Source organism: Charadrius vociferus, unplaced genomic scaffold (assembly GCF_000708025.1).
Source record: "Charadrius vociferus isolate BGI_N301 unplaced genomic scaffold, ASM70802v2 scaffold62, whole genome shotgun sequence".
NCBI lineage: Eukaryota > Metazoa > Chordata > Aves > Charadriiformes > Charadriidae > Charadrius > Charadrius vociferus.
Genome location: NW_009647419.1, coordinates 1769878 through 1796567, shown reverse-complemented (window position 1 = coordinate 1796567; position 26690 = coordinate 1769878). Strand labels below are relative to the sequence as shown.

Genomic DNA, 26690 nt, shown 5'->3' with positions numbered 1-26690 from the left:
GGGAGGCTGGAGGGAGGGTGCAGGTGTGAAGCTGGCTGTTTGGGTCTGGCAGGAACAAACGTAGCTGTTGCGGAAGATCTTGGGTTTTCCTCAGTGCTTCAACAGCAGATCTTACAGATGTGTTCGTGTCTCGAAACTGCTGTGGCCATAAACACCAAAGTTGAGCCATTACTCAGGGCTGGAGGGATTTCGCCCTGGATTTTCAAGGGATAATGTTTGTGATGATCCTTTCTGAAAGAGAGCATCAATGGTGGGGTTTGTTGCAGTCACATGGCTTCTTAGTCACAAGGTTTTACACAGCAAGGGTCAGGACTGGAGCAGTGGTACAAGGAATTTGAGCCAAAGCTCTGAATTTTCATCACTCCAGGCGGGTAGAGGAGTTGTTTCTATCCCTAGATGATATTTAGGGATTTCTGCAGCTGAATGCCATTATCAATGACCACATTTCGAATGAATAGCCCTACACATATATTCTGTGGCTGCAATGTAAATAATTGCGAACGCTCCTCAATCTTCCTCTTCCCACTCCCCTCTCCCCCCTCAGCCTAAGCACAAACACTCATTTCAGGGCTAAAGATATACTCTTAAATCACTTCTGACATTTCTTTGTTGTTGCCTAACGAAGGCTGGGTTGATGGGCTAGAGGGAAGTTTTATATAAGCCCTTGCTGAGATGTTGTGGTAGGATCGGAAGTGGGCAGCAGTTGCAAATGTTAGCATTTGTCTCTGGAGTTTGTTTAACTGCAAGCCTGAATGTCTGCATGGCGTATGGAGCTTTGTCCTCCCCACCTTGGTTTTCTGAGTCCCAGTGAAACGTCACGGTCCCGAGGACTGCGGGGTTCAAAGAGCAGCCATGCTGCTGCCCCCGCCGAGCTGACAAGGGGCCTCTGTGCGCCCTTGTTTGGAGGGAGATGTCCCACTAGGGATGTGCTGGCTGCTCCTCCTGGCTTTCCTGACCCTTTCCAAACACTTTTACACTCTGCTTCTTTCGTTAATTGGATTATTTGTATTTTAAGCCTGTTGTTGAGCAAGTCTAATCGACCCATGCCTGGTTAACAAAGCCTGAAATAATTGTGACTAAGTCAAAGCAGTGCTGAAGGGGGGGACCAGCCACAGAGCAGGCTAGTTTCCCGGCCCTGCTGAGCATACTTAATCCTTGCTGGGTTTATCCAGGTGTCAAGGAAAGGCTTGAATGGGAGCCAGAGGCTGGGAGCATGCCCCCTCGCCGCCCGATGGTCTGGTCTTTTGTCTTCTGTTTGTAACCTGGGCTAATACAGGGATTTACAGACCAACGGGGATGAGCTGGTTTTCTTGTGGTGAGTCTGGAAAAGCTTGCTTTGCTGTGTTGGCCTTGTCCTAAGAAATGAAAATGGTCAGTTCATAATGGGGGCTTCCTATGATCAGCTGTAGGTTAGGATGTCAGGGCACTTCTGCTCTTTGAAGATTAGGTGGGTCAGTAAAATGTTGTAAATCCATGAGACCAAGAGATGAGGTAAACCTGCTGTAGTGATTAAGCAGAGAAAATTTCAATGCTGTTAATGACTGCGACTGCTCAGACCACACGTAGCTTTTACTTTGCTTACTTTGCAAGATCCTGTATTAAAAAATAAGATAAACCTGACTTTTTCATGGCAGAAGTGCTTTGGGTGTATTCTGCTATTCAGAAGGCAATCAGATTCTTCAGGATTAGAGGCAGCTGAGGCATGTCATCTTCATTAAAAACCTTTGGGATCTACAGCTGAGAGACCATATGTTGAGCATCCCTAGACCTGACTGTGCCCACTGAACTTGTACAATTCCAGATTTTGCAGATGGAGGCATTAGGCAAAGGTCTTCAGAGTATTGAGCAGATTCACTGCGTGGGTCTTATTTGGAGAATTTAATTTTATGAGGCCAGAAGTATCATCCCAGGTATAGATTGTTAACACTGCCAACTTCATTTCTGTTGCATATGGTTGTAAAGGGGGAATGTCCCCAAATTCATGGTGTCTTTGCAGGAGGACTTCTGGGAGTTTACTCTCAATAGTGTTCTCCTGAAGCATATGCTAGGCTTATTCTTTGCTGTTAGTGTGGTAAATGCTTAAAGGGCTCTTTATGGGCAGAACAGGTAAGAGCTAACGTTGTGGGAACTCCCCATGTTCCACTGTTCCATAGTGATGCTCCATTTTCATAATAGGTTGGATGAAGAAAATCAGTTGGGGAAAATTGTGCCTGCTTCACAGTAAGAATTCTTATTAGAAAGCGTTTTGGTGTTGTATTCACCCCTGCTAACTTTCTGGTTGTTGGCTGTGCTTTTCCTTCTCTGCTGCCAAAGCACCTACTAATAGTGCATAATGGGATATGTGCATAATATGGGATGTGGCAATATAACAAGCTGCAAACACAAAGCCTGGAACGTGGGATTTCTGTTAGACTGGAAATGTGAAACTGGGAGGCCATTTCTCCTCAGGGATGCAGCAAATCAACAGAGATGGAAGTGGGCACCAGAAACCATTACACAGAGTCAGTGAGTGGGGCATACGAAAACAGGAGGTCTACGCTAACTTGAAGAAGACTCAAGTGTGCTAAATAGTGCTGCAGCCCAGAGATGATATAGCCTTTCTCTTCTCGTTTGTGTGTTGTGATGTCAAGGTTTTCAGCTTCTTTATCTGCAGGCACACCTGACTGGTTATCCTAGTGCTAGCCTGGTCTTTCCTTATAACCCTTTAAGAGAGTCACCTTTCCTCACAATTTCTGAGCCCATACTCTACACCTCTTGTAAAACCTCAGACTTCTTTCAGAAGCTGAAATGTTTAAGACCTTCTTGTGAATTTAGCCAAGGTCTAGCAGTGACATTTGTCTCCCAAAGAAAAGACAGCCAATTAAAGCAGTATTGTAGCTCACCAAACAGGCAGCAGCTCCCCAGACGTGGGTCTAACCTGCACTCCCAGCCTGCCAACCCATGAAAGCAATTTGCAGGGCAAATATACTGTGCAACACCTCTGGTCCTTGCAGAGGTTCGTATGCCTCAGTTGGATTGTGTCATACCAGGAAAAAGTGAAATATGAGATAAGCATACCAATTTTACTGTCCTGGTAGCCCATTTTCTTTGTCCTTTTGTATGTTGCATGGCTGATCCAAGTCTTCTGCGACTTGCAAAGGTGTTCTTGTGCTTTGATAGTCAGGCAGTGATCAGTGACTTTCATGGTACTCTACCTTCACTCCTTTAGACTCCCTGTCCGTGCCATCACATTAAGGTATATTATCTATCTTTCCAGGAATGTGTATTTTCAAGAATGTATAGTGTCTTTCAAAGAATAAGGTGCACCAGCTTTCCAAAAGTGAATGTTTTCCCTTGCTCTGACTCTAACGCTAGGGAATGGTCTGGTAATAGCTCCCCTGAACTGTGGGGAGAAATGGGTCTTATCTCTGGAGCTAGGACTTAGACTCAAATTCTTGAACTGGTCATTTGCCTGGGTTGATTTTTTCTTATAGGACACATGACAATGCTGCTGTACTTGACTGCCTTTCAGCAAAGGAAGCTGAGGACCGGATTGCCAGGTAACACGGTATCAATCAAGGATGAGCTAAATCCCATTTTCCATTCCCTTTAAATCCACATATAGGCTACACGAAACCCTAGCGATCGGCTAGCTTGTTCTCAGAGAAGTTAGTTTTGTTCATTTCATACAGCAGTTTACCACTGGTGAGAAGCATGCCCTGAGTTCACTAAGTTTCTTCCACTTCTCTGTGTGAACATTATATGATACGAATCCTTTTGAAACTTATCTTTGCCACGTGGTAAGGCTTTGCCAGCTCACATCACCAAGACATGTTCACGCTCTCATTTGGGCTGCCAGACATTATTCTTGACTTCATTCTTCCTTTTGCAAATATTGCAGCAGATATGACACACATAGGCACCTCCTGCTTGGGCAGCTTGCACTGACCTTGTGCGGAACCTGTCTGATGTGCCTCCAGCCACACGCACACCCTCCAGGACCATCCCAGCTTTGCTCAAGCGGTGGTTCTTTCCAGCAGCCAGGCTGGCTGGCGTACGGTGTCAAAGGCTACTGGAGGCTGTCAAATACCAGTGAAGGAGGGCATTTATTGCAGCGGTTTCTGTAAGTTGTTCCACTCCTGTTTTACTAGGTTACGTCCTATTACGTAATTAAATGCTGTGTGTTTGCTATCCCCGGAGGGCTTTTGTCTCATTCAATGAGCATAAAAGAGGATGATTATTGGCAGAGACAGCTGGTAGAGAGTTCTTTTTTTATTTTGATCATTGAGTGTGGCCCTGATTTTTGTACTAGCAATGGGATTATTACTTTCCATTTAGTAATTTTCTTATTGTTCTGTGTTCTTGTATTACCACTTTGACATCCCTTGAATCTTAAATTTATTCTTGTGCTTCTCCTGCACATCAAGGATGCATCCTTGCTTCCCTTTTTTGATGAGTTATTGTTATATAGACAGATTACAAAAAAAAAAAAAATCCAATCTCAAAACCAAACTTTCAGAAATATGTATTAAATACATGTTTGTGAACTCAAAGCTGTAGATAAAACCATAGGCCCAGCTGACAGGCTCCTGTTCTCTCCTGCAGTCAATGCAATTCACTTAGCCACGTCTTTTAATCTGAATGCTGGTATACGAAGTTTTATAAGAGTTTTCCATGCACAAAACTTCTTGCAGGATCTATGTATATGTGTATCCGGTAGTACCTTTACTCTGTTCTTCTGGAGAAGATCCCATTTTCAGCTTTTAGCCTGTTTCATCTGGAATCTCCTAATTGCCATCCCCCAGAAAGCAAGAATACATGTGGACCATGATGATCTTGAAGGTATTTTTTTTTCCCCTAATTGCATAGTATGGTAGCTTTCCATATTCCTAGATCATCAACACAGGAAGGGATTGGGGGCTAGCTACTGTGTAGTCTTTGCTGCAGACAGGAATTAGGCACTTTGGACCACATACTAGACATAGGCCCATTTGACCCTGCAGGCACTTCCACTTTGGTCTGCTCCCAACGTGCTTGCAAAAATCCTTTGCATTTGTTGATGTGCTGAGAAGGCTCAGACCCCAAGCCTTTAGCAGGCCAAGAGGTAGGCAGAGGGACACACAGAGCATTGCAGGAGAACCTGGTTTGCCAGGCTGGCTTATCTCCAGGATAGTTGAAAATACAGACGTGGTACCATTACCCACCTTTTTTTATTATTGCCTGGGGATGAGACTGTTCCCCAGGGTAGCAAGAGAAACACGTTCTTATCCAGCCCTACCCTAGCGAAGGGATTTTTGTCTCCATCTCTCTCCCTCCTGAGGAAAGTGCCAAACCATAGGCCATGCTTGGGTGGGCACACTCCCTATCTCTCTTATCTTGTCAGTTTGTGCAGCAAAGAATGAAGGATTTATAGGGCTGGAGAGAGAGCCTGCAAGGGGGTGCAAGCCTGAGTAGTTCACACTGTAATAAAGTCACTGTCTTAAGGGGGGTGGAGGGGGATTTCCTGTTTCCTGGTCTCTGCTACAAGAAACACTTTTACATGACTCATTAGGTAAAAAAACATAATAGCACTGAGAACAGGGACTGGGCTGCAGTATGCTATCCCACTCCCTCCAACTACACACTCAAGTTATTCATGTTACTGTTAGAAATGTCAAAGCTATTAAGAAATGTTGCTATGTATTTCAACGTGCTGACACCCTAAAGGATTTTCAGCTTGGCAAATATGCCAGCAGGGGAAATGTGGGCCCCAAAGGTTTTCTTGGCATAAATAAACAAATTATAACTATAACCTTTTTTTTTCCCCAAACCAGAAGAGGCTATTTTTAAATATGGGAATTGAACAGAAGTAATCCTGGCTTAACCTGAGCACTCAAACTGTGTAGCCCAAGTGAAAGGGTTGTGTCAGTGACAGGGTTGTTGGTAATCCACCTGCAAGACTAAGTTGTACATGTGAGTATTAATAACTGCACTTCATGATTAATAACTACAGTGATTACGGTATAATACTGATATGTTGATAATTATGAATAATATTGATAAGAAGAAATAATCAAGTAAGAGCTGATGAGATTTTTGATACTCATGTAAATACATGAATTGTGTAACCATTAAGAACTCAGCTGCTGAGTGTACTAATCAATACCTAATCAAAACAGGTGGGAAATGTTTGGAAATGAATATATAGAGTAGCTAACGGCATATTTTAAAGGGTGGCTTAAGGGCTTCAGGCTTTTTGCAGAGTGACTTTACTGTGCTGAGGCACGTCATTTTTGCCGGAGTGCTTTAATGATGTCAACAGGTCTGCGAGTACAGAAGTGGATAATTAGCAGCTAGCAAGGTTTTCATGGCTGGGTTTCTTGCACCTAGGGTAAAAGAGCGCTAACCTCTGTCTCAGATCCTGCTGGAACAAGACAGCAAATGCTGAGAGCATCCTTTGGAAATGGTAGGATTGCTTGGCCTACTGCCTTCTGCCAGATGATGCTACTTTAGTGTGCCATACATGAAACCAACCCCAACAATTACAAAATCTCACAGTACTATCCAGGGCTGAGCAAGAGAGACAGAAGGAGCCTACATGCCACAATTGCTATGCCAAAAGGATGAATATTGTTCTCCTGCCTCGTGACAAGAGACCATTTGGATACTAGCAATAGTTATGAGATGTCATTTGTGCAGGCTGGCACTAATCCATTCTATACAAAACACATTGGAAAAGGCCCCTGGTGGTAGAGTTAGTGGAAAAATCAGGTCTTATTAGCAAGCCCGCGCTACCTGCCTGCTGTGTGTCTTCACACAAGGTGGAGTGGCAGCACTGGGATGGGATATCCTCTCCTGTGATGATATGATGTCTGGCCCTGTCTTTGGCACACCCATCGGTTTTTTGCATAAGAAAAATGTAAAAATGTAATGTTTCTGAAGAGAAAGCATTGGGAGCAGGTAGTCCTTTGCTTTGTCAAGGTCAGTGGGACCTCCCTTGTAAGACTGTCTCAGACAGAGACCGTTCAAAGCTGCAGTTTCCCAGGAAAGCATCACTAGGATACCAGTCAGGACAACAGTATTCTCACATCTCTGCTGCTAAAATTCATCCACTGTAAAAGAAAATCCAAAGTTGTGGGGAGCAGCAAGGTTATGGGGAGGAGTAATTTGACTCCAGGACTCTTTGTCCTGTTTGCACCGTACTTCATTCTTGGTAAGTAAAAAGCATAAACCCCCATCATTCCCCTTCAGCATATCTAGACTTGCTGACTGTCTTAAGCCCCTGAGCTCTTTGCTCCTCGCTGACTGGCAGTGTGGGCTCAGCAGGAGGAGGAGCCCATCCATGGAGGCAGCAGCAGGGGCCAGCCTTGTCCCCACATGTATGGGACCAGAGACAAGGCGAGGAAATGCAGGACACAGGCAGAGTTTTACAAATCAATTTCTGTTGATTCGCATGCTTAAAATGCTGAAGCAGGTTCCCCTGCCTGCACTTGAGCAGTAACAGATTCTGGATCTTTTTTCTGCCTTCAGCCACTTGCTGATGTCTTGGGTACAGCTGCATAGCACTGGTGCTATAGGGCTGGAAACTTAACCTGAGTAACTTCAGTGACAAATGTGCTCCTGCTGTTACTGAACCTGGAGCACAGGTTGGTGCCTGCGAAGGCATCCATCCTCTTTTCCCCTGTGTAACTTGCAAAACCAGATATTCTGCTCTACAGATATGCAGTCCCATGGTATTACCATATATCCACAACAGATTGTAGCCGTAGGTCTTGCAGAAGCGGGGTCTGCCACAGTCCAGTCAAGGCTTTTTCTGTGTTGGCTCTTTCCAGTTGTCTTTCAGCAAGTATGCATCCTCTGGCTTCTGGCCCTTTGCTCCCCTGTTTATCTTGTTCTCCCCCTCTTATATTTTTCCTCTGCTCCTATTCTGGTTCATTTTTACCACTCCCTCCTCTTCCCCCAGTCCAACCTCACTGTGCATGCTCAATGGCATATAAACTAGTAGAGATTTCAGCTGGAGTTTGGGTGCACTCTTGGAAATGGCCTTGTTGCTCCAGCTTCCCCCTTGCCCTTTTTACATCTTTCTATGTCACAGTCTGAATCCTTCAGATCAACAGCGTTGCTACAATGCAGCAAGGCAAGAATTTTCCCTAGTTGTCCAGAAATTAGCAGAAATACAGATTAAAAGGGCACCTGGTGCCTATGGCGATGGAGGTTCTACAGGCAGGTTCCTGGCACACCCGCGGTTGCAGGTACTTCTGAGAACCGCATCCGATGGGGATGCATGGCACTCCTCTTTCTTTGGAGGAAAACCCAAGCACTCTCAGCAGCGAGAAGGCTCAGTCCAGCAGGGTTACCGAGGTGGATTTTGTGCTACACCTAGGAGCTTTCAAAACTGTGAGCTAGCTTTGGCTAGCCCAGCCTGGCTGCAGCCAGCTGTGACAGGATTCTGCCCTAAATGATTTCATCTATTTCTGCAGCTATGGCATGCACTTTTATCTGGAAGCAAACTGTTTACTTACTTGTTTTTAATTATTTATGGTAATGAAATAGCACCCATATCTCAACATTTTCCACAAAAATGAATACTCTTGTAGTTCAGATCTGTGGCCATGAAAGAAAACACAGTTCCCCACTGTAGCTTATAATGTTTATTTGTTTTTAACTTCAAAAGACAGGTGATTTTCTCAAAACAAATAGAGTAATGGGGGAAATGAAGGCAGGCTCTCTTTGTAACTTTCCCAAGAAACACATCTGGAAAAGCATACTTTTGCAAAACAACTACATTTTAGCACACCCAGACAGTGAGATTCCAAAAAGTCATAAATAGCAGTAAGGTTAACAACCAATGTTGTTGGGGTTTTTCTCTTCTTTTTTTTCCCCCTTGTTTAACTTGCAAACGGCACTAAACGAACCCACAATTTCCATGGCTAATACAGAGACATTTGTACAGAAGTTTGTGAGTATGCAATTCATTTCCAATATGGGGAATTATGAAGATATACCTCCTCACTTTGAATCTGTAAAATAAACTCGGTAGAATACCTGGTTATTATAACATCTGATAGACTTGCTACTGATTTAAGCCTACATCTTAGCCATTTAAATCACTACCCTTAATTGGTACTTAGTTACATTTATCTAAAAGTCATTTTTTACCCATAGGCAGGTACAAAAACTTTCTTTAGAAGCAGCAGTGAAGTGTTGGATTATATTTTGTAAATAGCTCTGATGCCACACTTCATCAGTACTCTTAAAACCTTAGTGTCATTTTTTTGGTTTCATTGCCTGTACAACATCTTGCTCCGCCGTTAATAGTCAGTAGAAAAACAACCAGTTTGGAGAGACATCAGTAAAATTAAAAGCCAGCTTTCCTCAGTCTGAATGCTCCAGCCAGGCCCTGCTCACCAGGAAGGTCAGGGAAGGTGGAAATAATTCTGAAGACCAACAAGAAAAAGCATGAAGCCACTGTTCAGATGACAGTGACTAGCAAATGCCAAGATCTACAGCTCCTAGCACCTGCACAGACACACACGGAGGCAGGCACGGGTGACCAGACAGGCACCCATGCAGGCACCCCCACGGCAGGCACCCCTCGCTGCCCCGCAGGGAACACACGGCTTTGCCTATCGGCTCGCAGCCATCGGAGCTGCAGCAGCTCCACAACCATCTCAGCAGGGCCCGTCTTCTCCTACAGCACCACGGAGCTAAAACCACCCTCTGTGGCTGGGATTGTTGAAGAGCAAAAAACATTTTTGGAAATCTAATCTCCCAATGAAAAAAAATTTGGGTAGGAACATATTAGTTATTTTTGTTAGCTAATGCCTACTCTTCACAAGTCAGTTGTGCTTTTCCTGCACGCAAATGAAAAATCAAATTTTTCTGGCACTGGGTGTGCTGCCCACAATGTAATGTGCTTCATAGCTTTTTGTACCTACATAGAAGGAAAATATCACTTTACCATCTGATTTGCTTGAGTTGTATGGTCATCAGTGCTATAGCAAGAAACAGATGGACTGGGAATTAGGAAATCACTCAAGCGCTGATCTGAAGAGGGTCTTCCTGAACACAAAGTGGGTGCGTGTGTTAAGTGGCCACAAAACTTACAGTCTATCACATTCAATATCAGGGTTATTAGACGGTGTATCAAGAATACCAAAATACTCTTCCCTGTTTGCTGGAGGTGGGGTATTGGTTGGACTTCCCACCCCAGAATCAGGGCTTGGTGCAGGGTGCATTTCTCCTGCATGCTTCTCTTCTTTCTGAGAAGGCTCTTGTTGTTTTTGCTTGAGGTTTTTGAAACGTTTGAGCTTCACAGGGTCCTTGACTTCCTTGGCACAATGGAACAAGATGAAAATGTCCCTCCGAAATTTGGAGCTCATTCCAAAGTAGATAATGGGATTGTAGAAGCTGGCAGACTTAGCAAACAAACTGGCAAGGATGCTGGTAAGATTCGGCACAGGGTGACCATATGCAGACCATATAGAGATGACAGCGTATGGTGACCATGCAATAATGAAGGCTGTGCAAATGACAATAGAAACCTAAAAGACAGAAGAAGAACAATCTTAAATCTACTCTGGAAGACATCAGGGAAGCAAATTTGGCGCTTGGCTGGAAGGGAGACATCAGATTGTCCTAAGGGTATGGCTCACAGGAGAGTAAAGGCAAGCAAAAGGTTAGCTTCGATGGAGCCAGGCAGACCTAAGTGTGATACATCTAATTTTGGTGTGGTGGTGTGCTTGAGCAATGCCTCATGTAAAGGAATGAAAATAGCTACAGTCACCTGTATGTTTATATGAATTAAGAGGGTTTCAGGTAGACTTCAGTCAACAGTAAGTAAATTGAGATCTCCACTGTAACTTCTGTGTATGCTCAGAAGTAATGTAACTTCTGAAAGGAAAGAAAACCCAAACTTTTGGTTTTATGCGGTATAACCCACTCCAATTATATTTAGATTATTTTTCACATGTGATGTAGCACCAATATTAGCCAACTGACGAGGGTAGGAGTTTTAAACAATCCTCATATTCTTCACTGAGTTGAGACTCTCACTAGAGAATATAGAGAAATGAAATGCGACTGATTCGTTTTGTTCTAGTTGGGACCAATTTTTGGAATGACAGATTTCATTGAGAAAAATCCCACCCAACGTGAAACCCAAACTCACCCTGGTGACGTCCCGCTCCATTCTCCTCTGTCTGTCTGTTGGATCACCCAGTCCTGTTAATGAATTGCTTAGCTTGACAGTATTGATAATTGACACATATGAGAAGACCATAACTGATACAGGTAGGATAAAACAGCAGATAAAAATGGAGACAATGTAGGACTTGTAGATTGTAGAGAAGTTGGCTTTTGCCCAATCAATCTCACATGTGCCATACATGCGATCTGGAAAGCAAAAATAAATTGTTTAGCATTTTTAGAACCTTAATCTGCTTTTAAGCAATTAATTTATCAGTTCAAATGCTGCATTTTTCTTCTAAGCACTAAAGAATGGATTGATAGTTCTGATTTAATAAGCTGTGACATAATTTCCTACATAAACAATTTTTCAAGACCAGCTAGACCGTAACAAGTTTTAGTGCATATTATCATTCTGTCCAGTTTAGATTTCCAGTGTACATCCATAATGCACAAACTCTCATTTCTGAATAGGAGATTATGATACTTTATTAGGAAAAAAAAGAGAGTATTCATTCAGTAGGTTTGAGATTTTTGAGTGTTATCTACTCTTATTTGTAATAACCTACATAATAACTTCCTAAGATGAGCACTGTAACACCATAACAAGCAATTGTAAAGAGACAATATGCCCGACGTAAAAAGTCACTACTTACATAGCAAAGTAGGAAATAAAAATATTGAGGGGTTTTTAATAGAAACAAAAAGGCAATTAAGTTTTGACTGTAGCAAGAGCCATGAAAGCAAATTGATATAACTAATAATAAAGATTATGGGAAGATGAAACATATAAATGCTTAGAAAGATATGAGACGTTTTGCTAAATGGGAAGCATAGAGTTATGCAACTACAAAGGAGCTGCAGGCTCTTTAAAATGAAGTTAGGCAGACTGCAGTATCTGCAGCTAGTGGGATTCACAAAAGGACACTTGCTGATCAGGTACTTAAGGGAAAGGCAGTGGGAATAAGGTGCAGTGTCTGCTTAAATACTTTTATAAATAACAATTGACTTCTTTAAACCCTCTGATGTGTTTGCAAATGTGTACTTATATAAAACTTGAGTTCAATAGCATTAGAGGTTTTCTATAGATGGTGAATTGTTGATTTTTCTTTTTAAGTGGAAAACCTGGGTTTTTTTTCTGACACATATGGCAGCAAATTGAATTATAAATAAATGAAGCATGAACCAAAATTACGTAAGTCAAGTATTAACAAGTCCTGGAGATACAATACAGGTGAAGCCTGCACGATTTAGCAACAGATCTCTTCCTGACATCCAGTGATAATTCTGAAGAAAAAAAAATCCCTTAATTCCTCACAGGTGGTAGAAGGTTTAGACAGGATGAATTATAGGAGCAATAGATTAAAATCTCTTTTATGATTCTCATCAAAAAGAGCTTGGTATTTTTAACACCAAATACTCTAGGTGTTGCTGTCTGGATGTGTTCAGTAATAGAAACAGATTTTTGTCTCCTTCACCGTTTTCATGAATAGACCCCAAGATTCAAAAAGATAACCATAAAATCTGGCTTAATGCCGGGTTTCTAGTTTGTGAAAACTTTTGACTGAAAAAAGAAAGCAGCCTCCAAATGACATGAGAAGTCAGAATTCAGAGCTGTGTTTTCCCCCTCTGCAGAGACAGCGGCAAGTGACATTTCCAAAAATCAGCGGGGTCCTGGGGAGCCCTGCGGCTGCTGTGTAGAAGGGAGGGGTGGCAAGGCAGCCAGGGGTAATGTGCTGTGGTCTGCCAGCACCTGCTGCCTGGTCCCAGACTTGCCATTGCTGGGCTCCCACATCTCCAATGGAAATGTGTTTAGAGTCAGACAGCCCAGGAACCTGAAACCGCTGGGATTCTCAGCAGTGAAAAGTGCTCCTAGAAGTGGTCCTGAAGACCACTGTTAAGGAATTGAATCCAAAGTACAAACAGGATCCATGGGGGCACTTGGGTGCCCTGACAAGGCAGTGATGCCCAAGAAGTCCCTGGCTCCAGTTTAAGGCCAAAAAGGGACATCAGAAATCCTTCTACAAATGAAGAGCTAATAAGGTCAATGTAAAAAGAAAACACAGATGGCTAGAAGATACACAGAAAGTGACGAGTCCAAACTCCCCAAGTTGTTGACACATCTGGAGTGCCAAAATATGATGTAAAATTAGAACAGTCTATTAACCAGTTTGGTTTTGTCTCAAACAAAACATCCATTGAGCCTAGTATCCCGGTAACATTTTGGTTTGGGAGGGATAGAATATTAAACCAATCATATAAATGGATGTTTTTCTCACACCCATCCTTCAAGGGTCCAGAGATACCTCAAAGCTTATGTATTTAATTAGTAAGAGGGTATGTTCAAATAGCTACTTTAATAAGTCTTCATAGATTTCATGACTTCTCAGAAGATGCAGATGCCTACAGCATCCAGGCAGGTAACTGCTAGACAATTTCAGTCATGTGATTTCAGTTTTTAGGGCTCCTGCATCATTACCATTTGTTCCTAGAGATTTGTTTTGTTGAATTTTTAGAGACTTAATTTGAGACAATTTCTTCAGCTTTTCCCCATGAAGAAATTTTCTGGTGTGGGAATATCTCTTAGCCATTGAATTACCACAGTGTTTGCTATTCAAAATTTTTCTCCCCCCCCCCTCCTTTTTTTGCTCTAGCCTTATCTTTCACCCTGATCACTTCTGACATCTTTTTCTTCTTCTGATATGTTAGTTTTCATATTTTCACAAACTGTTTCACCAGATCTTTCTGGCTTGTCTTATTATAGTTTCAAGTTTAACTTGCTGGAACTTGTGTTCTTTTCTAGCTTCTTAATCTTGACAGTTTTTGAAGGATGTCTTTTGATAGTTTCCTTTATCTCATTGCTTAACCATGCCAAATATTTCTGGCCTCTCTTTTTTCATAGGTAATATGCACTTCGTCCAAGTCTCTCCTGAGATATCTTAAAAAAAAAAATCTCTTTATAGCCAATACCAAAGCAGACAACACTCTGAGCGTACGTCAGGCATGATGAATGATTTTCTCAGTTCCACTGATAATCAGTCTGGTTTACCACAAGCAGCAAGAAAGAAAGGTAAGTATCTTTGTTCAGTTAAGTGGAGAGGTGCCAGATAAGTACAACTGAAAGATACCTGTTACCTGTATAACTGCCCCAGCCAAATAATGGAGCTGCTGACCAGAAGAAAGCTGCTATCCAAATGAGAACCAGAGCCACCGTCATACTGCTGTTGCTGATGCAGTGACCTGCAATGGCATGGATTAGTCAGAAAACAATATCTAAAAGGTAAACATATCTTTGAAATATAAATGCACTCCTATATCAACAGCTTATAAGGAAAATGCAGCTACTTAAAAAAATATTAAGACAAAAAAATGCATATTCATAAGAAAAGCTTAAATTTGAAAGCATCTGTCAAGCTTGTGTTCCAGACCATTTGTGAACAGCAGAAGGGAATGGCTTTTAAGCAGGAGACAATGTGTTTGTTGAGCGCTGCAGAATTAGCAAGTTCTACGTCAGACTTATGTTTTGCAACTTTGTAAAAAGCAGGAATGGGTTGTATGTTAACTTTTACATAGAAACCAAAAAGATAAGTCTAAATTCAGAGGATTTTCTTATTCATGTCAAGGTTTTCCCTGTTAAAAAGAAGAAAATACATTAGATGCTCAAACTACATTAGCCATTCAAAACAAATTATTTAATCTGCTCTGCTGTTGCCATACATTGTGGTTATTTCTTCATTTACATGGGAAATATTTATGTGTCCGCCAATCTCTGTTCCTCTACATTTATGTAAAGTTATACTGGGTACTTGCTTAGATTTCCTCAAGAGGCCAACATAAATTACGTATGCCCTCAGAAGAACATGTGATACAGCTTTGCAAAAGAGAAACGTGGGTTTTAAACACGACTTAATAATTTGCAATGAATATAAGATATAGAATGTATCACAGCCAAATTCCAGCAGCTCCAACAGCAGCTTGTGTTGAAAATTAACTTCAACAAGTCTATCATTACAACAAACTGCAGAAGAACTTCCTGTGGAGAAAAGACCTCCTGCAGAAGCGCTTTTCACAGCTAATACTACTCATGCTATTAGAGAGAAAAACTCATATGATGCATCCAGTATATTTATGCATACTTTACCTGCGGACATTAATAGATTCCTGCCTGAAAGATGATGCAAGCCAGTCATAACAAAGGCGTGAAAATTGATAATACATTATCTAAGGATGGGTGAAAGAAAGACGAGGGAGAATTTATGGAAGGTGTAGGAATAAAGAAGAGCGATTACATAAGGTTCTGAGTGGAAATCAAAGTTTTCAGCTGGCAGGAGGTCCAGGATGAACAGTGAGGAAAGGTTTCTACTGATCCTGCAAAAGGGAGTGCCTGGGGTGAGTGTGGTGATGTAAAGAGGCATAAAGGGAAAGGGGTAGAGGATGGCAAGTTTATATAGACTTGCTGATGAGGGCTTCACAGGGCAGGAAACGTGTAAAGGATTTCAGACCAGATCTGTACAGTGGGACACTCGTATGCCTTTAGAGAAGCAGTTATACCAAAGGTTAATTAAAAAATGAAATTCGAAAACCAGAAAGAAAGTGGTTAGCAGAAGGTTTCCAGCACTGGAGAGAGTAATGAACAGTGGTTGTTTGAGATTCAGGTTACAGATGAACAGGGCAATAGAGAAAGAAGACGTGTGGATGCGAGGCTGTGGTGACGACGCTTTACAGATCTGGGAGACAGGCAGGAGACAGGGACCATCTGGACAGAGTCAGGTCATGGTCAGTTCTGGGGATGGTAGGAGTAATTTTCATCTCCCGTGGTGTGAAACTGTCCATGGAGGGGAGGCTGGAGAGGCATGTGGGGATGGAAGGCTGCACAGTGCTACAAAAGCTGGAGGCAAGATGTGCAGACTGAATGTTCCCAGCGCCATCTAAAGAAGTCCATGACACCTGCTGGGTGCAAACTCTGGCAAAACGCCCTGAAGAATCAAAATGTTTGTACGTAGGGCAGCCTTCCGAACCAAGGATCTTTATTAACAACTGGAAATTTTCCAAATATCATGTCATAGAAGATGAAATTCGTTGCTTACAGTGACATCCAGACAATGACGTATGCATCACTTAGGAGTCATTTAAGTTGCATTTTGAAAAATAAAGAGGGTCAGCATGACCTATGGTATCTTTGGCACAAGGCTGAATTTAACCCATGGGGACCAAAGTGTACTAGTAATAATTTGTCTCTTATTGGGGTTAACCCTGAAGGATTCTATGCAAACATATTTGTAATGTAAATGACTACATTATGTTCTGGTTTGCAATGCAACTAATTTATATTTGATGCAGCCAGTGATTGAATGAAATATAGATTTGCACCAGGTTCAATGAAGGCAGACCTGGACCTGCCTTTATTCCTTACCTCTCTCAGGATGGCAGCCCTTGATGTAGCGAGTCACACTGATTACTGTAAGTGTATTAATGCTAGCCAGGCCAAAAAGAAGCGTCAGGAAGCCATCAACCTGAAAAACAAAGCAGTGATGTTCTTTTACTGCAGAGAGCTGAAGGGGAAAAGAACCACAGGGATTGCTCCTGTTGTTTTCATGTTAATGCTCTTGAAAGTTTTTCCAGAAACTCGTCTAGCAAGGAAATATAAAATGTCAGGTGCAGCTATCTTCTATAGGATCAGAAAGCAAATAAATGTTCAAAATTTATCTAAGTGCTCTGTCACGTACATAAAATAAACAAGCAAACACACCCTTACATCTGCGCTTCCCTGAAATGATTTGCCAAATGAAGGAGAAAAAGGTTGAACTGAAAAGAAGAAAAGCCCTGAACAGGCAAAAATGGACTGGATGCAGCTGTCCCGCTTAGGCAGAACAAACATGCAAACTGAATCCATGAAATTTAGGCTGAAGAGGGAAGAACGTGGGAGGTGGTGGGCTTGGCTGAGTGAGAAAAGCTTTTTAAAAAATTAAATAAAAAAAGCTAAATAGTTCCAATAGATTGAGTTTCAGTGTTGGTGCTACTGATTGCCTACTATTTATTAAGCCCTGATCCTCAGCACCTCTGACTGACGTAGGCAGAGCTGTACGGCTGTGTAGGCTCCCACTGACGTCAGTGTCCCAGCGATGTACGCACAGGATGGCTACAGCTCTGCTAGCTTCTCTTATGGCTATAGGAAGGAAGTTGCTGCCGACTGTGGTGGAGAGGGACGTGGCCATCTGCTGGGGAGCACTATATGGCTGGGAAATGATCCAGGCAAAACGCTGAAGGCAGTCTTTTTTTTTGAAAACTTGCAATGACGTACCAAACCAGCCAAAGCAGAGGAGCTCTTGGAGGTGCCAGTTTTACACCGAGTGAAGCAGGAATATTAAGCAAGTGTCTCTGGACTGTAACTTGGCATTCAAGTGGTAAAATTATTGGCGGAAAGGCACATCATTATTCTACGGGAACAAACTCTGCCTTTGTGTGAATGGGCACAACTCCCGTGGAATTCAGTTTATCCCAGCACTGAATCTGGGGCTTTAATCCAGCCTTGAAGTGGAGACCATGGCAGACTGTATAAATCAAATTGGGTGAAGGGTTAGGAAGGGCTGCATTATCATCTTCTTTCACTGGTGGTTTTTCTTGCTACCAATGCCCTTACATTCACTCTATTTACTTCTTAATGCCAACTTTTGCAGACCCTTCACATTTTAAATGCATGCAAGACTTGCTAGTACAACAAGCTACATCCATCTGTGCTCCACTTATGATCAACTCATGCTTGGTGTATAGATGCAACCATGTTTACACCAAAACCCAAACTTTCTTGGGTGTCTCAGCTACTTGCTAGAAGCTACTCTTGGCTGGATTTGGTCTGCTGTGCACTGTGGAGGCTGGTGAAATACCTGGATGTACAAATGTGCTCAGCGTTTCATTAGCCTTATTGATGCAAACAGCTGCCACTTCTCCATTTGCTCTAACAATGCTTCACAGATGCGGAAAACAGTGTGGCCAAGGACTACTGAGAAACCAGGCTGCATAAGCTTAAGCAATTGCACTAGTTTTCAGATTAGAAAGGAAGTGATATTTCAGCAATGATGCAAATAAACACTTTGAAATTAACTAGCTATGAGATTGTATACTGAAGTAGTAGGACAAGTTTCTTAGTCTGTATCATAGCCCTCCTGTGCTGAAATTGGTTGAGTTTTTCTGAAATACATCAGTGTATGATTTAACACCTGCAGGTGTCAGCATTATTCTCCCACTCCTCTTCCCTGACATCAAACCAAAGAGAGACAATTATATCGAGTGATCAGTTCAAACAGTTCTTGAGCACACTTACAAGGGAGGAAAGCTGGTCTAAAAATACACTCCTGCCCCTTACCATTTAAGATGAAACTCTGTCACCATAAGAAAGAACAAGCCAAAATGTTTTCTTTGCTAAAAAAAAGCAGTTTTACCTGAATCAATATAGTTCATAGGACCCAGCCATTGTCAGCACCGTCTCATTTCCATACTATTTCATAAGAGCATTTCAGCAGATCAAAATAACTGTTGCTTCTGCTAGCGTGGGGGCTATCATCAGAGATTTGACCAGGGCCACACAGTTAGTAAGTAAAGTGGCAGCAGTCTCCCAGGGATGGCTGTGCTAACTGCCCCCATGCTAGCCACGGGCTCGGCGGTTTAGGAGCAGGTGACAGAGTGAGATGCCAAGGAGGAGAGGAAGCTCTGGGGACAACAAAAGTGTCAAGATGAAACGAATAAAGGAGGTAAATGCAGTGGCTCTCAAGCTGCAGAACAGCCCACTTAGACATATGTCTTCAGAAGAAAACGAAGGGTCTTACTGCAGCTGTAGCCAACCTATTTCAAGCTTACACCTACTGGATACAGAAGAAAGATCTCTGCTACTTTTTCTGCTCCTGAACAGACAACACTGACTGTAGGCAGCAACCAAAGCAACTGTTTGGAACCCAACCTAGTTCGCAACAGAAAAAGTGCTTTAGCATAGTCCCGATTTCTATAGGCAGAGATATTAATATATGTAGGTAACAAAAATGTATGATATTCTCAGTTTTCTGCATCTTTAAAGATATATGGAACATCAGCCAAAGAAATACTAGAATAGTAGATAACATTTAATTACTTTGGAAGAGTGATGCTCTTCCCCTTCCTGGTTCTGGTTTTCCTTTTCTTTTATCCTACCCCCAGCCAGCTCCTTCCTTCCTCAGTCATAAGATTTCCTCAATTTTTCTGTAATGCAATTTTGTCCTTCCTATTATTAATTACAATCAAATAGCAGCAGTGATAATAGGCAATAGTGAATTTTGACAAAAACACAGAGTGGATTGCATGGTAATTTTGATCTACCAGCTTTCCTTTTGTCTGTTAAAAAACAGGAATAGGTTAGCAGTTTTAAAAGCTTTTCTCTCACTGCTATACCAGTATTACTCCCTTGGCTATATAGATGCTCACAGAGCTTGCTCATCATCTTTATGTTGCCTGGAAGCCAAGATACAACTGAAGAAAAGGCTGTGTTTTTTCTGCTTTGTACTTGTGCCTGATTTTAAATCTCACTAATGTTCTTGGTGTACTATTTACAACCCACAATACATAAAGCTCCTACTGCATGCAAATTGATTTCTTAAGCTTTGCTTCAACACAGGGACAGTCAGGCATCCCCAGTGCACCATCAAATTTTTAGCTATGAGCTTGGGTGTGCCCCACTTTTACTACCTTTAATATTTATGCATTGCTACTGGATTCATGAGGGTTGTCTTCATTTAAAGCAGATGGAGTAAAATATAGCCTATTGTTCTTATTATTGGATTAATCAAGGTTTAATGGCACAAAAGGAGATTGCCAAAATAGCTATTACATTTCAGTTTAAGCTGAAATATTGATCTCACCAGCCAGAAAGGTTGCATCGCTCCCTCCTCTGGCCAACTGGTGAATTTGTTGCAATTTTCTGAAGTGAATTTGCTTCCCTTCAGAACCACAATGTCCTGTCTTTCTCCTCTATTAAATATGAGATAATATATATGTGAAGAAAAAGATAAAATTTTAACAGGGATTATTATTCCATTGCATATATTTAAAGTCATCTTAACAAGCTCTTTCAGAATATTTTTTTTTAATACAGATCAGACTATTCCAAGATCATAATGTAAACAGATAACAGCAATAAACCTCCTTCAACTTCAAGAGACAAAAAAGCACCTAATCAATATTTAAGAAATGCGTATGGAAAAAGTATTCTATTCAAAAACCTTTCAATAGAGCATGTTTTAAAATTTATCAAGTTCTTAAAGTTTGCAGTAAGTGAAAAAATATTCCACTCATGTCTAATGACAACATAATTCTCCCATCCCTCCAATATAGCAATAATGTGTCAACTGGATTTTTTGTGCTTACAGTAACTCTTCTGTCGAATGGAAGAAGTACCACGGTTCATAATCAAAATCAGTCTTCACAGGAGACTACTTAAAACTCCCAATGCACAGTTTTCCTAAAGCACTCAAATTGTTTCTTTAAGATTTACTATAATACAGGAAATACAAGAGGCTTATAATTTACCACAATTTCAACAACGTCTTTTGCCTCTGCCACATTGCTGTGCTATGGTTACATTCTGCCTTTTAAAATGCCTCGGCAGGCTTCAAGGGTGGCTCTGCTTAGAGGTGATTACATTAACCCAAACCATTATAGGTCTCTGACACAAACAGTACTTCATTTACTAATAAACAACGAGAACTGATATGCTACAGGATTAGGTAGTTTAAACCATTGAGTGTGACCATCAGACGCTCAGTATTTTGCATTTACCAAGTGATTAGACCTTTCTGTTGATGGTATATATATTTTAAAGATAGAGGAAAAATATGAATGCTATATTTAGGCTATATGATTGTATGTACATATATATGATTATACTAACTATGCTATATACCTAAACGTACAGTTTGCACTAGCTATTATATGCAGGTCAGGTTTTAGCTTTGGTAATGGTTAGGGAATCCAGAATAAGTCTACTTGTTTGCTTATAGTTATTTTAGGTTTATATACTGGGTTAACCAAAAGAGGTCCAACATATACTTATTTTGGGCTGACTTTCAGCTATTAGAGTTGTAGACCTCTGAGGTCACAATTTGTACTTGTAGTAGTACATGCCCCTGTCAATGAGCTCGGTTATGAATGCAACCACCCCACCAAGTGCTCATCATTTTTTGAACAAATACACAGAAATTTCTTTCAGAATTTCCTTAATCAGCCTCATCAGATACTTCAAGTACCCCATCTCCACATGCTTGGGAGCACCTGCTTTCTAGCTCTGGATTGATGTCGTGGGACCATGGCAGGCTTCATGTCTGTCCCGTCCACCCATAAAGAATGAATGGGGAGGACGCAACCAAGCATGTAGCTCATACCACCCGATGATCCAGATACAATGGAAAGATTTCCATCTTCAGGTTAAATGCTGTATTGCCATTGTCTTTCTGTCAACTACTGTACAGAGATATTAAGAAGCACTAGATGGACAACTCTAGCATTGTCCTCTGGGAGCATCTGTGCTACGCTGTGTAAAACTCTTCAGTTGGCCTGAACCAAAACTCCCCTCCACTTTGGTGATGTTAAGTCAGAGCCTACTTGTTTGTTGCTAGCAGCATCATTAATATAAATACACAAATACACAGACAGATAAAGGAAGAAAACAGCCTCATGAGTCATTTGTCTCATCTTTACATTTCCACAGAAAGCAACGCTTGGCTTTGTGGCCTTGTGGTGATCCTACCCCTATAGCTGAGATCTATTAACATCAGATTAAAGCACACTTTTATTTTAAAAGTAAAGAAGTACTATCTTTGCCCTTTTAGAATATCATGGTAAATGTTTCTGGAGTCTTACACACATCTCAAGGGAAGCAGAGGTCCCACAGACTCTTCATGGGCTCTGCCAGGACAGCCCAGAGATTACAAATGACCCTTCACATTCTCCAAAGTACAGTCGTCTGTGTTGTTTCCCAGCAAGAAGGAATCTGCTTACATAGCCACCATCAGGTTAATACAAGGTCATCTCTCACTGCTGGCTGAATGCCCACCAGTGGAGTTATTCTTCTGCTCATAAGGCTCCTAGGCACACGGCAGGGCAGGTTAGTGGTGGTACCAGTTCAGCCATTAAGAAACCAAGAAATCCTGATAGCCTGAAAAAGCTGCATGGCTGCTAGGAGATCTCCTCTTAGGTTGATACTCTTAGCTCCTCTGGATCCTCTACCAAAATAACCAGAGAAACAGAAGATAACTGATTTATCCCAAGAAAATGCTTATAGTTCTAAAATAGGTATGGACAGGTAGGGGTCTTCACATCACAACTGTGTATGATAAACTGGACCTGACAGCTCCTAACAGGAGAGTTGCATGCATTGCCAAGTAGACCTAGTAGCCCAGCCCTTCCAGGAATGAAGTGTAAAAGGCACAGGTTATTCTTGGCCTTAAAGAGCTATCTGGAAAGCCACCAGGTGCAATACCAACCCTTCTGCAGGGACAGCGGTGTGGAAATAGTGGATGTTGTGTCATTTACAGCCCACTGAAAGCAACAGTCATCTTGTCATTGATTCAGTCAGGACAGGATCAGGGGCAGGACCTGAATTGCTTCCTACACACTAGCGGTGTACTGACTTAATGGAGTACATATTTGTGAAACAGAGGATGAGTGAATGCGAGGTAGGACTATTTAAGATACTCGCAGATATTTTCAGAGTAATTTTTAAGTTTCATATGAAATTTTGCTTAATCGTCAGTAAGAGGATGTGGCACACAGGGAGGAGTGAGAAGAACATCAATTGTTCAGTGCCATGGTGAGATGATCTTAAATGATGAAGGTAAGTGATGGACAGCACTTTTTGACAGAAGGCATTTAATCTGTTAGAAACACACATCATCACAGAAGCATGAGGAAAGCTACTATTTTCCACATAAGGAAATGAGAAAAGGGTGTTTCAAAGCCCTCTAAGAGGAAAAGCTAGTGCAGGAATCAAAATTTAGGCTTTGGTTCTGTAGGAGCACTATCAGGCAATGAATACCCTTCCAGGCAGCAGTGTGTGGTTTCATGCAGTGCTTGGGTGGCATGGGATGGGCTGTGTCAGACTTACTAAACAAGGAAACAGATAGTTTGAGCATACACAATTCTTCAAGTACCAAATATATAACTTTCCTGATTTATTGCAATTGGCTGCAGAAATAATCATTTACAGAAAAATGAGGGAGAATTCATGGCTGATGAAAACTGGCGTAATCTTCCTGCAGTCGCATTAGTTACACTGAAATGATCTTCTGTGTTGCTAATGATTCTGTTTGTGCAAAGGCACAGTTTCCCCCTCTTGCCCTGCAGATAAAGTATTTTTCTCATTAAAATTTAGCTCACAGATGTCTCCATGAGTTGCTTTTACTGCTTTGACTGCAATATGCACACTCTTCAGATTATATCAAGGTGGACCAGAAATAAAGAAATAGGGAAGACTAATATCTCTACAACTTTTTTTTTTTTCCCTCAGTATCCAAGTCTCAGTTATTCAAGGAAACAAGAATGAGGATACATTCTAGTGTTCATAATATTTGAGATACAAAAATTGCTCAGAAAAACATCTGGGAGTGAAAGATTTATATAGCCAGCACAGGCAAATTAAAGGGCACTCCTTTTTAAAAACTTGCTTTGTAGATCAGTCTCCACATCCTACCTTTCACAGTGAATTAGCGTGTTAAGGTGATCTGAATACAAAGCTAATGTTACACGGCTTTTATTCAGCACTTTTAACACCTGTTTTATCTGTTAATGCTCTTAGTGCCACTTCCATGATTCGACTTTGGGTTATTTTCATCTTACTGAAATGTCAGGAATGATAAGCTATATATAAGTTAAATCCCAGCAATATCACACCACAGTATTGTGCTAGGTTAGTCAATAACTATTTTTCACTCCCTTTTTACATTTGGTTTAATTTCTTCTAACATCTTATAGGTAGATAGCTGAACATTTTTTCAACTGAGCAGACATCAGGCCACATTCCTGTGCTATTATGATTTGAGAAAAAAAAAATTAATCTGATTTCTTCTGTCCCACCCTCCATCTTAGCGCTACATGTTTGGATGCTAGGATATACAGTGATATGGCAAGATATTTTACACCAAGCATGGCTGAGCTAGCTCGGTCTTTGGATGGGAAACCTCGCCAAAGATAGATGGCTACAGAAAGCCGTGCTGAGGAGGAAGGTACTCCTGCAGCACACGTTCTGGCTCCACTGTGCACGACCACTGGTGGTGTGTCTGCACAGACAGTTCCCCACAGGGACATAGAGGAGGAAAAACATGGGGAAACAGTCATTCAAGTGCTCTCAAGATATGAGCAAAGACAATGTCAGCAACTACATCGCCCTGTAGCCAGCTGGGAGGGAGGGTGAGCAGGAGTAAACCTTTATCCACCTTGTCGGACGTTGCTAGGGGTAAAGATGAACAGCTTGTGGATTTGTCTGGGTTTTATGATTGAGAGCTCTGTGGTGAGTAGGGTACTCACAGGGACGGCTGCTGGGGAGAATGAGAGGCAGAGGTGGGGGTGAGACATGCACACAAAGGGTGCTTGTTATATATGGAGTGAGTTGAAAGCAGGATGGTTTTGTGAAGAAAAAATGAACGGATGATAGAGCAACATGAATGGGTGGTTGTGATGAAAGAAGTTTGACAGAGAATGCATACAGACACTGGGCTGAAGCAATGGGTGTTATAGTGGCTTTCCAGTATTTAAAGGGGGCCTACAGGAAAGATGGGGAGGAGACATTCAAAACCCGCCTGGACGCCATCCTGTGCAACCTGTTGTAGGTGACCCTGCTCTGGCGGGGGGGTTGGACTAGATGATGTCCAGAGGTCCCTTCCAACCCTGACCATTCTGTGATTCTGTGACCCTTTATCGGGGAGTGTAATGAGACGATGAGGAGTAATGGTTTTAAACTGAAAGAGGATAGATTTAGATTAGATACAAGAAAGAAATTCTTTACTGCGAGGGTGGTGAGACACTGGAACAGGTTGCTCAGTGTTGTTGAGGCCCCAACCCTGGAAGCGTTCAAGGCCAGGCTGGATGGGCCTTTGAGCAACCTGGTCTAGCAGAAGGTGTCCATGTGGGGGGGGACTGGAACTAGCTGATCTGTAAGGTCCCTTGCAACTCTAACCATTTTACGATTCTATGAATGCTGCCTTCCGTTTCCTTCAGTAATCTTCCAAGTATTGGGAAAGTAGGAGAAAGGAAGCCTGTGAAGTTTCATTTTGTTCCTTTCCATCTGACATTGCTTTTATCACCTGGTCACACTGACTGCTGAGCTACCACTGGTCAGTCATCTCATGGAGAATGTGAGGGAATACCATACCACATAGGTTAGATAATACCTAAACACTGTCTTGGTATTTACAAAAGCACAAAATCACAAAGTAAATCAACAGAGTCAATAGTCTAGCTAAGTCAACAGATTGGTTGGCTATACTGATTACATTAAATGGACAGAAACCGATGATCTTCAAGTCCACTCTATTTATAAAAGAACATAAATGCCTTTAGGGTTTTTGATTTATCAGACAGTTTACAGAACATTTTCTTAAAAGAAGAAGATATTAATCTTCTGTTTTGTCCTCCGAAAAGATTTAGTAATATTTTACAATCCATGTATAGGAAGAGAGATAAAGGCATGTTCTGAGAAAGCAACTGCCATCAATAAAATATAAAAGAATTTATTCAACATTACAAGTGCTCCCCTCAAAACTTCTGAAGAGAGCCCATATATTTTCATCTCTATTGATCTCAGTTTCCTACTGCTGCAATTTTTCTTCGGGTGTTTCAGATCCCCACCTCTACTTTTTACAAAAGATGGACATTATTACTTCTCAGAAATGTCATACTAGACCTCTAAACATTTAATAATACCAAAAGTGCTGGATTTTTTAAGTGCTTGCAAGAGGCAGTGACTGGAAGCTGAATCTACAAAAGGGGGTAAAGGGCCACCATGCTCAGCTATGCAGGGCTGCAGCTCTGGTTGCTTGCCTGGTGCAAGGAGGGTTGTGGCTTCGGGCTTGGCCCCTTAGGTTGGACACAGCAAAAGCTACTGGGCAAATGAGGCTCCTAAAGTAGTCAACAGAACAAGGTGAGAGGCACATCTCAACTCCCTTTTAATTTTTAATGCCTTACTCCAGGCCACAAAAGATTAGAATTGCCTGATACTCGCAGCCGTATCCTAATCTTAACCGTGCAAGATCTTTAAACAATTAAGCAGTGTGACTGTGAAAAGCAGAGGGATTGCTGATCCATTCTCCCTTTTTTCCCCATGGAGGGTATGGGAGAGCTGGATTCACTTTTCTGCATCCAGAGCTGCTCAGATCCACATCCCCTGCCCGGGAACATAAGCCCCAAGACTATTCATTGTATGGGGATGCTCCGCTGTCCTTAGAGCAAACAAACACTGGGGCCAGAGACAAAGAGAAGCTCTCTGCCCGAGTGGTCAGACACATATTGGAAGGAGGGGAACCCTCCTTGTC

The 26690-nt window shown here is 41.9% G+C and overlaps 1 protein-coding gene across 1 annotated transcript in view; it reads right to left on the bottom strand.

Annotated features, from left to right (window-relative positions):
• Positions 1–10061: 10061 nt before the first annotated feature.
• Positions 10062–26690, bottom strand: part of LOC104282304 (opsin-5-like) — a 30724-nt gene continuing 14095 nt past the window's right edge. The window contains exons 3-6 of the mRNA XM_009880388.1: positions 16559–16658; positions 14281–14385; positions 11129–11352; positions 10062–10502 (exon numbers count right to left, since the gene is read on the bottom strand). Coding sequence (XP_009878690.1) covers positions 10062–10502; positions 11129–11352; positions 14281–14385; positions 16559–16658 — 870 coding nt within the window. The remainder of the gene's footprint in view (positions 10503–11128; positions 11353–14280; positions 14386–16558; positions 16659–26690) is intronic.